Consider the following 17,540-nt stretch of genomic DNA (forward strand, 5'->3'; position numbering starts at 1 on the left):
GGTTGAATATTAGGAATAACTTTTTCACGAGGAGGGTGGTGAAGCACTGGAATGGGTTACCTAGGGAGGTGGTGGAATCTCCTTCCTTAGAGGTTTTTAAAGTCAGGCTTGACAGAGCTCTGGCTGGGATGATTTAGTTGGGGATTGGTCCTGTTTTGAGCAGGGGGTTTGACAAAATGACCTCCTGAGGTCCCTTCCAACCCTGATATTCTATGATTCTATGCAAACTGTTCTGCTAAATTCAGGAGTGTTTTGAGAGAGATTGTTTGAGCTATTTAAGATTCTACACCGTATAGTGGACCACCAGCTCTGCTGTAGTTAAGGTTGAGAACTCTTTTCTGTTTAAAGGATGGCTCTACTAAGTGCTCTAACTAAAATTCATATGCTTATGTGGATTACCTTGAAATTTGCTGTTCCACATGGGGATTCAGTGTAGGTTTAGTGACCCAGATTTGGTGTAATTTGAGCAAGCAACCTATTTTAAGATGGAGCTTGATACATTTATCAACAGGATTATATGATGGCATTTCCTGTGATAGCTGGGGACTGGACTCCATGACTCACGAGGCCCCTTCCACTCCAGGGTTCCTATGAGATACAGCACCCTCCAACCCCCCACAAAAATACCAGCATTTCAGAAAATCCACATTCTGCCAATATTTTTTGCACACAGGCTCTGATTGTCTCCCAACTGAAATCAGTCGCTCAGTATTTATCTCAGCTAGTGCATGGCACCCGCTGCCCCTTGGGGGAGTCAATATTGAAAACATTATTAAAAGAAGAGCAAGACTGTCTAGGGCTGCACAGATCACAATCACAGCTCTGTCAAACAATTCCAGCTAATCCCTACACCATTCAGTACAGCTACACCCAACACTGAATGCAGCTGGACTGCATGCAGATAATTCCCAGTGGTTATTGCAAGTTCCAGTGGGGCAGAGTTAAGGTTGCATTGGTGCGTACCTTAACTAGTTATTTCCTGGTTTTCAGAGGTTTGAGTTTTGCTGAACTTTTCATTCTGGAAAGGCATGAAATACCACTGAGCATCCTTAATTCTGAGCTAACCAAGGTTTTAGTAAGTGGATATATTTCAGGGCCCTGATTCAGCAAAACACTTAAGCATGTGCACAAGTAGAGTTTTTACCCTCAAAAGGGAGGAGAGCCAGAGTCTTCATAAAGTCCACTAAGGACTTTGCTATTGATTCATTTACATGGAAGGCACTCAGATGCTATGGTTATGGTGAATAAAACCCTAGGAAGAGAGGTTATCTCCCAGTACTTAAGCATGTGCTTTGCTAAATAGTTGTCAATTTTTATTTTTATTTCATAACATGAGTGGTAATGATCAGTTTTGCTAAGTTTGTCCGAGGGTTTCCATTCTAACCCACTCTTTTCAGTGCTCATTGCTTCTCACAATTTTTTATATTAAAAGGGGACTTTCTAAGGTTTGGCCTCTGCCACAAATTGAGTTATCTTTTTCTGCAAGTTGAGTAAAAATAGTTCAGGGATTGTTTAACGTAAGGAGGTGTGTGTGTGTGTGTGTGTGTGTACTAATTTCCCCAATATTAAAAGAATAATTCATGCAACTTTTTATTTTAAACAGCTGTATCTCTGAAACAGCTGAGGTACAATGCTGAAATTCAGCCGGGGAATAAGAGAGTGTTCCACAAAAATGCTTTGACTTCTCTACGTTATAACTCATTGGAAATAGCACTCCATGTATATAGTACATTTTGTACACTTAGCTTAAGAACTTCAAGCTCTGTCATGAAAAATTTAGTGAAAGTGTGCAGTGAATAATGGGGAACTTTGCAGAAGCCCTCCTTTCCTGTGCATTTTATGTGGTTTAAACTCCACAACTAATATGTGCAAGACAGGAAGAGAAGGGCTCTCTCCTGCAAACCTGTTAAGGTCCGTGGGATTCATCATTCTGCTCGCAGGTAGTCAAATGCTTTCACACTATGGAATTTGTTTTCATTAACTTTTTGCTTTTGGAAACTCCTCAGATGTTCCATTTAAAAAAAAAAAGACACTTTGGTAAGACACTATGGTTAATTTTAACTCTGCCTGCTTATGTGTATGCATTATGATAAGTCTTTGTTCTTTTATTTAAGAAATAACTTCAAACTTGTTTCTATGGCTTTAGGTGCAGGTGAATAGCACCTTCCACTTCGGTCCACTATTCTGTGTGTGCCAGACAAATAGAGTCCATTATAGTAATTTATATGAAAATTGTACAGTAAGCGGTTATACAGTATATTATAGATTAAGCATAAAAACAAAGAGGAATAGCAAGAATTTTTGGCATATATAAGTCACCTAAATTTGCAGCTAAGCCAACTTTACAGTTAACTGTTTTGTTCCCTGAAGTGCTGTTTGTAAAGCAATTGTAGCTGCTGACTGAAATGTTAAAATACAGACCTTTAGGAAATAAGAGCCTATCATATAAAGTGTCAGTCCAGAAACGCTGATCTGTTGTGACAATGAAGACAAGTATGCAAAAATTGGGGAAAAAAGTTATATAAATGCTACATTTGGGTATCTAAAGCTGTAGAATATGTTCTGATGAGAGGATATTATTAATAATATATGATCATGTAAGTAAAGCTTGTGTCATAATTGTGTAGACTCATGGGGCTGGGGGCACTGTAAAGGCACGAGCAACCTTAACCCTGGTATGTGCTGACTGTAAAGTGATTAACCATGCAAATGTAACTGTAGTCAAGTGGTGGTCGTCCCTCCCCCTTTGGGTCGGAGGGAGGCTACCCCGCCTCACTGCGTCGTCGGGATCTCAGCCTAGTATTGGGGAAATTAGCACTTTGGCGTTAGTATCCCAATGGGCCTAACGGGGTTGAGTTCCCAGATAGGCAGCTAGCTTCGGCCTGTTATGCGGGAGCAGGTTCTCCCAGGAGTCAGTATGTCTTGCCCCAAGACGAACAAGGTCAGCTCCCAGACTTCTGCACTGGGCAGCACAGTATGGGGAGGAGGTGAACAGCCCTCTGTGGAGAAAGAAGTGGTTCAGGACTATTTAGAAAAACTGGATGAGCACAAGTCCATGGGGCCAGATGCACTGCATCCGAAGGTGCTAAAGGAGTTGGTGGATGTGATTGCAGAGCCATTGGCCATTATCTTTGAAAACTCGTGGTGATCGGGTGAGGCCCTGGATGACTGGAAAAAGGCTAATGTAGTGTCCATCTTTAAAAGAGGGAAGAAGGAGGATCCGGGGAACTACAGGCCAGTCAGCCTCACCTCAGTCCCTGGAAAAATCATGGAGCAGGTCCACAAGGAATCAATTTTGAAGCACTTGGAGGAGAGGAAAGTGATCAGGAATAGTCAACATGGATTCACCATGGGCAAGTCATGCCTGACTAACCTGATTCCCTTCTATGATGAGATAACTGGCTCTGTGAATGAGGGGAAAGCAGTGGACGTGTTATTCCTTGACTTTAGCAAAGCTTTTGATATGGTCTCCCACAGTATTCTTGCCGGCAAGATAAAGAAGTATGGGCTGGATGAATAGATTATAAGGTGGATAGAAAGCTGGCTAGATCGTCGGGCTCAACGGGTAGTGATCAATGGCTCCATGTCTAGTTGGCAGCCAGTATCAAGCGGAGTGCCCCAAGGGTCAGTCCTGGGGCCGGTTTTGTTCAATATCTTCATTAATGATCTGGAGGATGGATTGCACCCTCAGCAAGTTTGCAGATGACACTAAACTAGGAGGAGTGGTAGATACGCTGGAGGGTAGGTATAGGATACAGAGGGACCTAGACAAATTAGAGGATTTGGCCAAAAGAAATCTGATGAGGTTCAACAAGGACAAGTGCAGAGTCCTGCACTTAGGAAGGAAGAATCCCATTCGCTGCTATAGACTAGGGTCCGAGTCGCGAGGCAGCAGTTCTGCAGAAAAGGACCTAGGGGTTACGATGGACGAGAAGCTGGATATGAGTCAACAGTGTGCCATGGTTGCCAAGAAGGCTAACAGCATTTTGGACTGTATAAGTAGGAGCATTGCCAGCAGATCGAGGGACGTGATCGTTCCCCTCTATTTGACATTGGTGAGGCCTCATCTGGAGTACTGTGTCCAGTTTTGGGCCCCACACTACAAGAAGGATGTGGAAAAACTGGAAAGAATCCAGCGGAGGGCAACAAAAATTATTAGAGAGCTGGAGCACATGACTTATGAGGAGAGGCTGAGGGAACTGGGATTGTTTAGTCTCCAGAAGAGAAGAATGAGTGGGGATTTGATAGCTGCTTTCAACTACCTGGAAGGGGGTTCCAAAGAGGATGGATCTAGGTTGTTTTCAGTGGTAGCAGATGACAGAACAAGGAGCAATGGTCTCAAGTTGCAGTGGGGGAGGTTTAAGTTGGATATTAGGAAACACTATTTCACTAGGAGGGTGGTGAAGCACTGGAATGGGTTACCCAGGGAGGTGGTGCAATCTCCCTCCTTAGAGGTTTTTAAGGTCAGGCTTGACAAAGCCCTGGCTGAGATGATTTAGTTGAGGTTGGTCCTGCTTTGAGCAGGGGGTTGGACTAGATACCTCCTGAGGTCCCTTCCAACCCTGATATTCTATGATTCTATGAACAGTCAATGGGTTATAGCCCTAGGGCCCTTTAAGCAGGAAGTGGGCAAATGCTGTAGCCAACTGGCCCTAGTCTCTTGTTGCAGAGCCAGAGCAGACCCAGTAGTCAAGGAGTCCTCGACACTTGTAACACAGCCAGAGAAAACCCAGCATTTAATGAGCTCTGGTCTCTAGTCAGGGCTTGGGTGTCCTAGCTCCATCAGACAACCAATGAGCACAGGCCACTGGACCTGGTGAGGGGAGGCTGCCTCTCGGGGGTGTGTGTGTGTGTGGTGGGGGGCGGCAGGTGAGGTCTGGGCCCACCATGGTCCACCGGACCCCGACCCAGGGCCCTAACCGTGGCAGAGTGGTCTGCCAGTGGGTCAGCGATGATTCCAGCCGCAACACGCTGACTGTGTCTCTGGCAAAGCTGCAGTCAGACTAAGGTCAGCTGTCCCTCCACCACTCCCTCCCCTCTCCTCCCCTCGGGGTGTACCTGGGTTAGCAGGGCATCATCTGCCTCCTCTGGGTAGGTGGCCCAGGGCAGTCCTGGCAGGTCCGTGGCAGAGGTAAGTTCCCTGATGGGCAGGGCGTCGCTGGTCTCAGCAGCAGGGTCAGCGGCTGGGAGCGAGCGGGATCCATCTGCCTCCCTCTGTGTCTCTGCCCCGCCCTTTATACTTCCTGTTCCAGTCACGTATTTCCAGTGGGAGGGCGAGGCAGTCCTGGCTCCGCCCACTTGGGCAGAGAGGGAGGGTGGTTCCTCCCCTCTGGCTCGGAGGGAGGCCATACCGCTTCACTACAGTAACATTCTCAACATAGCTTTATATAGGTTTTGTTTTTCATAGGAGGGTTACATGGTGGGGGGAGAGGTCACCTGGTAGATGAGGATAGGATGGTGAGGAGAGCTTCCCAGACCAAGGGCAATGTGATGGGATGGGGTGGCAGGAGTGTCATGGACATAGAGGGTGGTGTGATTGGTTGTTGGGGAGGGGAGCATGTCCTGGGCCTAGAGGGCAGGGTGATGGAATGCCAGAGAGATACATGGCATGGAAAAGTCTGAGACTTATTAAATTAATTTAATTTAAACACAAATAACTGATAATAAGGTGCTGACTATTCAGGTTCACGGTTAATTCAGTAGCCACCTTTCCCTACCCCATACGCTTCCCCTATTTAGAATTTACAGTAGAACCTCAGTGTTATGAACTGACCAGTCAACCACATACCTCATTTGGAACCGGAAGTATGCAATCAGGCAGCCGCAGAGACAGACAAAAAACAAAAACACCTAGGCCTAGTTTTCAGAGGTGCTGAACACCTCATATGTCTCAAATTGGGATTTCAAAATCAGATGCCACATTTCAAAAGTAATAGCCTAGATCTTCCTAGCTTGACTTAGCAGTGTATCAAATGCTTTTCCACCTTTTACTTCGCTGATCACACTCAGACAAGCCCCGGTAAGTGTCTCATGGAGGCAGCCATGCTGTAATGCTCTTTATAGTTACCTTATTATGGGCCTTCTTCTCCCCATGCCCTGCTTGGATGCTGAGCAGAGGCGGAGAAGCGGGTTCACCTTCCATCTCAAGGGGAGATAGAACTGTGACCTCTGTGTGTGTCACAGACAGAGCTGTGACCTTGCACATGGAAAGCGGTTTCAGTAGTTCCTTTGTGAAACTAGGGATGGGTGTCCCTTTTGAGTGCTCACACACAAATGTGGGAGCAGCTGGTGCAAGGTACAGTGGAAAGTGACTTGAATCTTGTGTTGTTTCTAATGGGCAATATTTAATTGCAGGGCACCCGGGTGTGGCTACGGGAGCAAGATCAGCTGCAGCCGTGCACTGTTGGCTCATGCAATGATGGGTTGGTGCTCTTCACAACAGATTATGGAGAGGTGAGTATAATTGGAAATCAAGGTTTGCAAGAGGCTCTGGCTGGTGTTACAGCTGAGAAAAGCTACAGGTCAAAATCGCCTGGTCTTAGATGATTTCCTTATGTTAAATGGAAACCGTAAACTTCAGTATAACACTTGAGTCTGAAAAATGTTCCACTGCTGCTGTTGTAACACCTGAGATCACTGCAACTGTTATAGCTGACTTCGTATGTAATCACTCTCACTGATTCTGCTGTATAGGCTGTTAGCCAGTTTCCCCAATTGTTTGTGTGGGAGTGTCTCACAGCAACGGAGGGGAAAAACAGTTTTAAAAAATGGGAACATGCAACTGTAAAACCAAATTGGTGGGGGTGGTGGTGTGTATGTGGATTTAAATATTTGAAACTACTTTCACTCATTTTTTGAAATTGACTAGATTTCAAATTTATTGTGTCCCTTTAAACTGCTATGAGATGCCTGACTTACCTCTCAGAGACTGGAAACCATCACACCAACATATTTCAGTTTCACATCTTGCAACACTGTCTTCCAAATACCCCACACCTAGCAGCACTGTATTCTGTAGTTAGGGATGGAGGATTGTCAAGGCACGTTTTGGGAAAGGTCACGAGGGACGCTGGGGACAAGACCAGCAAGATCGCAAGTTGTGAAAATCATGGCAAAGTTTTTGAAAAGTCCTAGCCCACCTCTGAAACCATGGGGGCATACAATAGGTACCTGATTCCCTCCTCTTCCATTCACTCAATAGCCCTTCCTGCAGGCCCAGGTTGCTTTAGGGTGTTTTTAGTATAGGTTGTGGCCACCTGTTTCTTGAACCTGATTGCTGTGTATTGGCCTGAAGGTGTATTGGGGGGTTAGATTAGATGACCTTTGCAGTTCATTCTAACCCTGTGATTCTATTGCTTGGGACCCTGCCTGCGAGGGAATTAGTTAGGTCATTGGTATCCCTGCAATGTTGTTGTCCGTGGTGCTCTGCTCTCTAATTGTCATCTGTGCAGCCATGTGGACTGTTTTTACTTAAGACTCTTTAAGCATGGCTCACTGTCAGCTTGTCTCCCCATCTCATTAATGAAAATCACCTGATTTTACCATGTGACGAATCCAGCTTCCCAGGCAATGCTGCAGCCAATGAATAAAGTAATAAGTACTGTTTTCCTGGCCATTGCATCTTCATTTCCTGTCCCTTTTCTACCGTGTGCTGGCTTGCATGCTGCCCCTATGTTTGGAAAGCCCTCCCAAAATCCATTAATCACTTCTGGGGAAAAAAAAAACCATCAGGGGTTACAGTAGATAACCAAAGGCTCCCAGTGTGATGCTGTGGCTTATATGGCTAATGCAGTCCTTGGATGTATAAATAGGAGAATATTGAGTAGGAGTAGAGAGGTGGGTTCCTGCCCCCAATAGGTTTTAAGGCTAGAAGGTACCATGAGGTCATCTAGTCTGACCTCAACATCAGAGGTGTTACCTCTGCATTGTTTCTTCTTGTCCTTCATGACCAAAGATGATGTGTTGTGAGTATGGTTGTGGCTAACAGGACCAATGTGCAAGTGGCAGCCCTTTCCATGTGACGTGCACAGGTAGCTTAACGTGGAGGAAGAGATTACAGTCTGTGCCTGCTGAGTCTCCTGCTGTTTATGACTCGGCCTCTGTGCCTCAAGATCCATCTGGCAGTTAATCTTGAATTGGGTAACCCCATCGTTGACTATTGCTTGCCAGCCTGATCTGTCTGGTACTGACAACTTCCAGCTGTCAATGTCACTTGCACTGTTTTAAGTTATGCTTCAGCGTATCCTTGAAGCGTTTCTTCTGGCTGCTTCATATGCAGTTGCCCACTTTCAGTTCACCATATGGCAACTGCTTTGGCCATTCTGGTGTCCTCCATCCTTCACACATGACCAGCTCAGCGTAACTGTGATGCGATAAACATGGCTTTAATCCCTGTGGGGCATCTACATTCCAGAACCTCGTTAGTGATGGTTTTATCCTGCCACTTGATGCAGAGTATGGCATGCAGATGTTGTAAATGGAACTTATCTGGAAGCTTAATGTGATGCCTGTAGCAGGTCCAGATCTCTCACTCACTCATACAACAAGTTGGACAGCATAACTGCTTTATAGACTTTTAACTTGATTTTGAAGCTTAATACCATGTTGCTGCCAGACTCTGCCTGATAGTCTGCCAAATGATGAACTGGCTTTGTTGATCAGACTTGTCAGCTCCTTATCTATGGTAACATCATTCAACAATATACTACCAAGACAGCTGAAGTCCATAACAGCATTCAGCTGTGTGTTGCTAATGGTGACTTTTGGTTTCACGTAGGGTCTCCCTGGTGCAGGTTGATACATGACCTCTGTCTTTTTCAGATTGCTTGTCAGCTCATACCTTTCTGCAGACACTGTGAATCTGTCCATAATCAATTGTGTATCTTCTAGAGTATGTGCCTCTAGAGCACAGTAATCGGCTTACAGCAGCTCATGAACAATTGCTGTGAAGATCGTTGTGGGAGATCGCAGCCTGTTCAGATTCAATAATTTTCCAGAGGATTGGAAATGTATCCTGATACCGGCATTCAGGTCTCTTGTAGCATCATCAAGCATAGCTACATAGAAGAGATTAAACAAGAGTGGACCAATTATGCAACCCTGCGTAATACCTTTAGTAATAGTAAATGGGTCAGACAGAACACCATCTATGCAGACTTATCAAAGCATTCCATCATGAAATTGCCTCAGAATGTTGATGAATTTTTCTGGACAACTAAACTTACGTTATAATTGTCAAAGCCCAGGTTTACTCCGACAGTGTCAATAAAACTAGGTCAATAAAGACAGTGTAAATGTCATGTTGCTGTTCTCTGCATTTCTCCTGCATCTAATGGGTTACAAATATCATGTTGTGACGTTCCCTTCTGGTGTTATCTGGACCAGTGATCTGCTCGGTCACTCCAATCCTTGACTCTGGGAGCCAGCCTTCCCCTGCTCTGCTGTGAGAACCCCCACTCCTGGGCTGTTCACGCACAGACTCTGGCATGTAAGCTGCTCCCAGCTACTTGCAATCGAATGACACTAGCCAATATCTCTGGTCCCAGACACAACCCTAGGAACCTCCGTCTTGCAGTGCCAGTTATGCCAGCTGGACACAGCAAGCTTATAAGAGTTCATCAGTTTAACAAAGAAATTGATATGTACCAGATGTTCTCCCAAGGAGAGTCTCTGACACGCTTCAAACCAAACACGCTACTTCAGGTAGAATAAACAAACAGATTTAGTCACTTAAAATTTATCTTTATAGTTATTATAAGTCAAAGCACAGCAAGTCAGGTTTCGTCACATGAAATAAAAGCAAAACACATTCTAAGCTGAGCTTAACACTTTCAATGCCCTTACAAAGTTACATGCTTCTCACCACAGGCTGGCTGGTTCCCCTTCAGCCAGGCTCTCCCCTTTGACCAGCGCTTCAGTCGCTTGGTGGAAGAGAGGAAGAGCATGGCAAAGTCTCTCCCTTTTATTATGTTCTTTCTTCTCTCTTGGCTTTACCCCCCCACTTCAGAGTCAGGTGAGCATTACCGCATTGCAGTCCCAAACTGGCCAAAGGAAGGGGGGCGAGGGTGACTCACTCAAGAGTCAACAGGTAGATCCTTTTGTTGCTGCCTTGGCCAGCGTCCTTTGTTCCTGTGAGGCAGGGCTGGGTTTGTCCCATACTGCCCTGATGAGGTGTGAACTGCCTCTCTGCTCTTGGAGCGTTTTTGCCTGGGCTTATTTTAAGCCATGAAGATGAATTTTCAGCCTCATAACTACATACATGAAATTATAACCTATAGCATTACTGTAACAACAATGCTCAGTGCATCATGAGCCTTCCGAAGACACCCGATATGACACACTTTGCATTGGATACCACATAGTCATATTATAGGGATGAACATGGGGGTGTAGGGTGTTCCCCTGAGATACAGAGCGTCACACATGTCTGCTGCTCTATGTGTTGGCCTACAACCATATTGCAACTCTGGTAGCACACTATTAGCAATGTTGCATAGCAGACAAACAAAGAGTACTCTAGTCAGAACCTTTCCAGCGATAGAGAGTAATGGGATACCTCGATAGTTACCATAATCAGACTTTTCACCTTTCCTTTTTTATATAGTGACATCTTTGAAGTCTTGTGGTATGTCTTTAGTACCCAATAGTACATGCAGTTGCCTTTGCAGGATCTCACCTCCATACTTGAATATTTTGCCGAAATACCATCAGATCTGGGGGACCTGCAGTTTTTCACACTGATTGCAGTGCTGACTTTGCCAAAGAACAGGACTGTGTCCATGTTGGCTGACCCACTACTCTTCTTAATGCCTCATCTGTGATGTTGGACGGTGCGGTCAAAAGATCACTGAAATGCTGTCACCATTTCTGAAGGATTTCTCCTGTGTCAGTGGTCAGTGTTAGGCTGTTACCACTACTGTGACTTTGAAGAGTGTGATGTGTGGGACCATATATGTCTTTCATATACATCTAGACCAGTGGCTCTCAAACTTTTTTACTGGTGACCCCTTTCACATAGCAAGCCTCTGAGTGCGACCCCCCCTTATAAATTAAAACCCCTTTTTTATATATTTAACACATGCTGGAGGCAAAGCGGCGTTTGGGGGGGAGGCTGACAGTTCATGACCCCCCATGTAATAACCTTGCGACCCCCTGAGGGGTCCCGACCCCCAGTTTAAGAATCCCTGGTCTAGACAGCATCAGTGAGACTACTACTGGATAGTGTCCAGTTGCAGTGTCCACCCTTCAGGAAGGATGTTGGACAATTGGAAAGGGTTCAGAAACACACTACAAGAATGATTCAGGGACTGGAAAATCTGCTGTACAGTGATAAGCTAAAGGAGCTCAATCTATTTAGCTTGACAAAGAGAAGTTTAAGAGATGGTGATTTACTCAGTGTATAAATACTTACACGGGGAGAACATTTCTGGTAATGGAGGGCTCTTTAACAAACAGGCAGAACGTGAGCCAATGGGTGGAATTTGAACCTAGACAAATTCAAACTGGAAATAAGGTGCATATTTTTAAATGAAGGAATTAGCCATTGGACCAGATTACCAAGGAATGTTGTAGATTCTCCATTATTTGAAATCTTGAAATCAATCCTGGATGCTTTTCTAAGGGAGAGACTCTTGTTCAGGCACCAGATAGTGGACTCGCTGCAGCAGTTCCTGGGTGAAATTCTGTGGCCTGTTCTACGCAGGAAGTCAGACTAGATGACATAGTAGTCCTTTCTGGTTACCCCTCCCTAAAATTCATGACCTCATACTTTAAATCATCCCTTCTAACATTTGCCTACAAGAAGCAAGCAAACCAAAACCTCCCTAACCTGACTTTTCTGTTACATGCAGCAGTCTCAGCAGTGTTCAGATTTATGGATATTTTGTTTTCTTCTGAAGGCTAATGCTCATACTGAATCACTGAGTGATTTTAATGCTACTTCATCTCTTTGTCCTTATTGTCTGTGACCATCTCATTGTGTCCCAGGTAATATTAGACCCGAAGCAAGAGCTTTGTGTCAGGGACTTTGACTTTCTACAGGACTATGTGAAGAACTAAGTTTGTTTTTGGGCTCTGTAAAAAATAATTTTACTGACAGCTGATTGTCTGAAGAGACTTTCCTCTTAGTCACTTTCTAGGTTGTGTGGTTATTTATTTATTTTTAACTTTTCTCAGTGAATAACAATCCTGCTTCCTGTCAAATTCATTTTCCCATAATCTGTATCTATTTAGGATCTGATATCAGGGCTGGCAAGGGTCAGACATCTCTCAGGACATTCATGCCTGGAGCCTCCCTTCTCACACATGCAGTGGGCTGCAGGGTGTCTCCTGCGATTGCTCAGCCTGGCCACTGGAATGGATGATGGGTCCCTGGGGTGCTGAGGCATAGGGGGTGATCATAGAATCATAGGATCATAGAAGATCAGGGTTGGAAGGGACCTCAGGAGGTATCTAGTCCAACCACCTGCTCAAAGCAGGACCAACCCCAACTAAATCATCCCAGCCAGGGCTTTCTCAAGCCTGACTTTAAAAACCTCTAAGGAAGGAGATTCCACCACCTCCCTGGGTAACTCATTCCAGTGCTTCACCACCCTCCTCATGAAAAAGTTTTTCCTAATATCCAACCTAAACCTCCCCCACTGCAACTTGAGACCATTGCTCCTTGTTCTATCATCTGCCACCACTGAGAACAGTCCAGATCCATCCTCTTTGGAACCCCCTTCCAGGTAGTTGAAAGCAGCTATCAAATCCCCACTCATTCTTCTCTTCTGCAGACTAAATAATCCCAGTTCCCTCAGCCTCTCCTCATAAATCATGTGCTCCAGCACCCTAATCATGTTTGTTGCCCTCCGCTGGACTCTCCAATTTTTCCACATCCTTCTTGTAGTGTGGGACCCAAAACTGGGCACAGTACCCCAAATGAGGCCTCACCAATGCAGAATAGAGGGGCATGATCACATCCCTTGATCTGCTGGCAATGCTCCTACTTATACAGCCCAAAATACCGTTAGCCTTCTTGGCAACCATGGCACACTGTTGACTCATATCCAGCTTCTCATCCACTGTAACCTCTAGGTCCGTTTCTGCAGAACTGCTTCCTAGCCATTCGGTCCCTAGTCTGTAACAGTGCATGGGATTCTTCCGTCCTAAGTGCAGGACTCTGTACTTGTCCTTGTTGAACCTCATCAGGTTTCTTTTGGCCCAATCCTCTAATTTGTCTAGGTCTCTCTGTATCCTGAGTATCTACCACTCCTCCCAGTTTAGTGTCATCTGCAAACTTGCTGAGAGTGCAGTCCACGCCATCCTCCAGATCATTAATGAAGATATGGAACAAAACCGGCCCCAGGACCGACCCCTGGGGCACTCCACTTGAAACCGGCTCCCAACTAGACATGGAGCTGTTGATCACTACCCGTTGAGCCCGACGATCTAGCCAGCTTTCTATCCACCTTATAGTCCATTCATCCAGCCCATACTTCTTTAACTTGCCGGCAAGAATACAGTTGGAGACTGTTTCAAAAGCTTTGCTAAAGTCAAGGAATAACACATCCACTGCTTTCCCCTCATCCACAGACCCAGTTATCTCCTCATAGAAGGCAATTAGGTTAGTCAGGCATGACTTGCCCTTGGTGAATCCATGCTGACTGTTCCTGATCACTTTCCTCTCCTCTAAGTGATGGTGAGGTAGGTGTGAGGAGAGATCACACCTGTACCTCTTTATCTTGCCTCCTTTCCCCTGCTTTGTTTCCCAGCCACTGCTCCATAGTATTTGCAAGCTTAAAGTGGTACAGGGATTTATGAGAGCAGCAGCGTGGAGTGAGTTAAATCAAATGTAAAATTTAAATCACTGATTTTAATCATGATTTAAATCAATTTTAATTTTCATTTGTACATTTTAGTTATTTTTTTTCTAAAGTAAGGTTGATTCTCATTAGTTGATAACTATTAAAACAAGTTTCTTTAAAACTTGGAAGCAAACATACCACTTGGTGTTATTTTTTGTATTTAATTTAAATGATTGTTATAGATTATAATATGTTTAGGCTTTAACATAAGTGCTCAATTTCAGTTTTGATTATCAATAAGTTTATTTTAAAAATATCTGATTTAAATAAAAAAATCAGATTTTTAAATTTTATTTAAAAACAACAACAACAACAATTTGTATCCACCCTGGAGAGGAGGGGCAGTTAGGCCACTGGCTGCATGTTCAGAATATGACAGGGTGGGCCTCAGCGTCATTCCCTTCAGACTCAAGTTACTGATGTGTACCTCCAGTTCTAACTCCAGTTTAAGTAGTTTATCTGGGGGACAGCCTGCTCTATGATGTGTCAGCAAAACAGGCCAATGCAACTTGGGCAAGGTTTTTTAGCTATAGGGACAGAGAGAAGAGGATGTGCCTCAGAGCTGAGAAGAATTGACAGCCATTGTAAACCTGTGACTTCAAAAATCATGTGCAAACACACAACAAGAGATTTACTTATAAAACATGATCTTTAAAATAAAAGGAGAAGAGCATGTCTTTTTGGTCTGGCTTCTGCTTTTCGCTCTTTTCAGAGATGTAGTCCAGGCCTCTGAGAATGTGCAGAGTAAGGATGGAAATACATTCTGAAACATACACCAAGTGCACATGTACAAATCTATTCTCTTGTGCTTAGGTTCTTATTCCACACTCATCATCATGGTATCTAGGCATCTCCCCCAGATGTGGGCTCCATGTTACCTTTTTTAACTCTCAGGGTGACAGCTTTTTGCTCTGTGAGTCCAGCTTCTCCCAGGCAGTACTGAAGGTGGAGAGAACAAATCTGGAGTGGAGGAAGTCTGCATGCTCCCAATGTTCTCTCCAGAGGGCTCATCCAGATAGGAGAGGAGTGTAGGAAGCTGTGCAAATAAACCCAAACAGCAGATATCCACCCTGTGTCATGTTCCACCTCTGATCATTAATAAGTGCCGTGGGGTAAAGCTGTGGTCAGTGATTCTTTTTTCAGTTGTTACTGGTCCCTTTCCCTTTCTTTCCAGGTATTCTGCTACCCACAGGCTTCCTTATCCAGGGAGAAGGTCTTGCCAATGCACCAGACTAGTGTGGAGGGGGTGGAAGACATGTCCATGCTGGGAGACCTGCATGAGGCTGCTATTCTGCTCAACCTGCATCAGCGCTACCAACAGGACAGCATATATGTAAGTGTCTAAGCTGGGAGAAGTCCATGCTGACTGATGCCCTCTGTTTATCTTCTGGAGCTGCCAACTTACATATAGAATATTGATTTGAACAATGTCCCCTGAGCTACAGGGACTGTTCCCCATGGATAAACGGGGAATTCCCTCTCCTCTGCATTTCCATTGAATCCTAGGTTTCTCTTGTCTCTCTCTCTCTTCCCCCCCCCCCCCCCCAGCCTTAAACCCCTGTAGAGCCCCTGCTTCAAAAGAGGGGCTTACCCTCCTTTTGGTAAGAAAGAAAAGTCCCTGTTTGTGGCTATTCCGTTCAGGGCTTTGGAATGGTTTTGCAGGGCCATTTCTCTTCTTTGCTTATTTTCATATTAGCAGCTGAGTTTGACATTATATTCCCTGTGACCCCCGAATTCCCAGATCTTGCTGATCTGAACACGGTTGGGCCAGAGGTTATAGGTTGATCAAATGGCCAGTAAGGATTAGAAGGTGTGTGGTGGTTCTTCAAGTGATTGTCCCTATGTGTAGTGCACTTCATGTTGCATATGTACTCCACTGGAGATTTTCCCTTATCAGTGTCCATGTGGTCTGCACATCCACCCCGTCCTCTCCTCATGCTCTGCACCAAAGGAAGAAAGGGGGCTGCCAGACTGCTATCTTCGTTCCTTCTTACCACTCGCGTTCTAAGATGGAGCTTCAGTGCTTGTGCTGACTTCAGCTTTTCTATAAATATTTTTTTTAAAACTTCCTAATTAGCTAGCTCAATAGTATGGTTAGTTAGGGGATAGCTTATGGCAGAGATAGTCAATTATTTATTGTCAAGGTCCAGACTCCAGAGAAAATAATAATAAAAAAATCAACAATAATAAGTAAGTAAATAGATTTTGGGATCCATTCAAAAGCGTCTGGCGGTCCAGATTTGGCCCATGATCTGCCTATTGACTACCCCTGGCTTCGGGGTTCGGTTCCTTATTTGGAACCCCCCTTGTGGAGGGGAAGCTGTTGCTGCACGCCTTCCAGCCTAACCCTCCAACGGTTGCGGGGAGTGAGTTGCGATGCATGCCACAAGCTCTTCCCAGTCACAGACTACCACGATGCCTGTCTGTACTGCCTGGGGGACACGCAGTATCTGCAGGTCCTTCCCAAATAGAACTACGCAGTCCAGGGAGTTTTGGCTCTGAAAGTCCCTCATAGAAGAAACCATGAAAGTGGGAACAACTTCTGACTGGGCAGACTCCCCTCCCCGATACGTCATCCTGAAGAAGGTAGGAGTGCCTACTCTTCTTCTTTGGTTCTGGGTGGCTTCAAGACCTTCGTCCCACCTCTGGCTCAGAGAGACTCTGGAGATCAGAGCCAGGGCAGATGGGGAAGGGAAATATAAATGCTTCCAAAAGAACAAGAGGGACGGTTCCCTGTTCAAGCCCTCTAACAAGAGGCAGGAGTCCCCATCCCATACCAAGTCATTAGGAGCTTCGTTCTCCAGAGTGGGACTGTCCAGTACTAGAAAGGACTGGACCAGGACTTCTTTGAAGGCCAAAATTGCAGCACTGTCTGGTACTGGGACTGCTTCTTCAGCACCAAATCCCTCTTCAGTGCCGCTGGATCCAGTGCACTCTTCAGTGATCTGAGCTGTGGAGATGTCTCCATCTTCTCTGGTTCGCTTCTCAGCTCTGGAAGATCTTCTGTTGCTCCTGGACCTGGAGTCATCACTCTTCTCCAGGCCTCATTGCCTGACCCTGGGACCCCAGCTGGCACTGATATTTCGAAGGTACTCCTCTCCATCTCTTTCCACAGGTAGGAATCGAGCCAGACTGTCTCCAAAGTCATCAACAAGTAGAGGCAGGTCATCACTGCTCCTTCTGGTACCAAGGGACCCTCCCCACTCCCTGGGATCAGAATCTTCTGAGTTGGAAGAGGACTATGGCATACATCTGGACCCAGACTATGCCCCAGTGAGAAGATTCATCCCAGATAGAAACACTGGGAGTCTCCAGAGAGTCTCAGAACTCTCATACTAGAGAACATCTGCTACCCTTTACCACTGGTGCCCAGCACTTTGGGGCTCAGTGCCAAGGGGTTATGAGAGCCCGCAGTGGCAGTACCTCAATTCCGGAAGTTCCACGAGACTACCACCCAGTATACCCGCCTCATGACACAAGGGATCAAAGAAGTTCTGGGGTTCCCAGGTTAGAGGAGGAGCTTCCTCAACCAACTCTAGAGCCACAACTCCAGCAACATGAGAAAGAAGAGCAACAGGCGCAGGAAAGACTACCCCTGTGGCATTGTCCTCATTTTCCCTGTGTGAGGCGGTGATTCCAACTTCCCTGCCACACCCTGGTGATACTAAGACCACCTAGGACTGACTAGAGAGTGTC

General features: G+C 45.4%; 1 protein-coding gene across 1 annotated transcript in view; it reads left to right on the forward strand.

The window, feature by feature from the left end:
• Positions 1-17,540, forward strand: part of LOC128845636 (unconventional myosin-X-like) — a 253,086-nt gene that overhangs the window by 43,795 nt on the left and 191,751 nt on the right. Inside the window, exons 2-3 of the mRNA XM_054044498.1 lie at positions 6,355-6,453; positions 15,019-15,177. Coding sequence (XP_053900473.1) covers positions 6,355-6,453; positions 15,019-15,177 — 258 coding nt within the window. The remainder of the gene's footprint in view (positions 1-6,354; positions 6,454-15,018; positions 15,178-17,540) is intronic.

This window comes from Malaclemys terrapin, chromosome 11 (genome assembly GCF_027887155.1).
Source record: "Malaclemys terrapin pileata isolate rMalTer1 chromosome 11, rMalTer1.hap1, whole genome shotgun sequence".
Classification (NCBI taxonomy): Eukaryota; Metazoa; Chordata; order Testudines; family Emydidae; genus Malaclemys; species Malaclemys terrapin.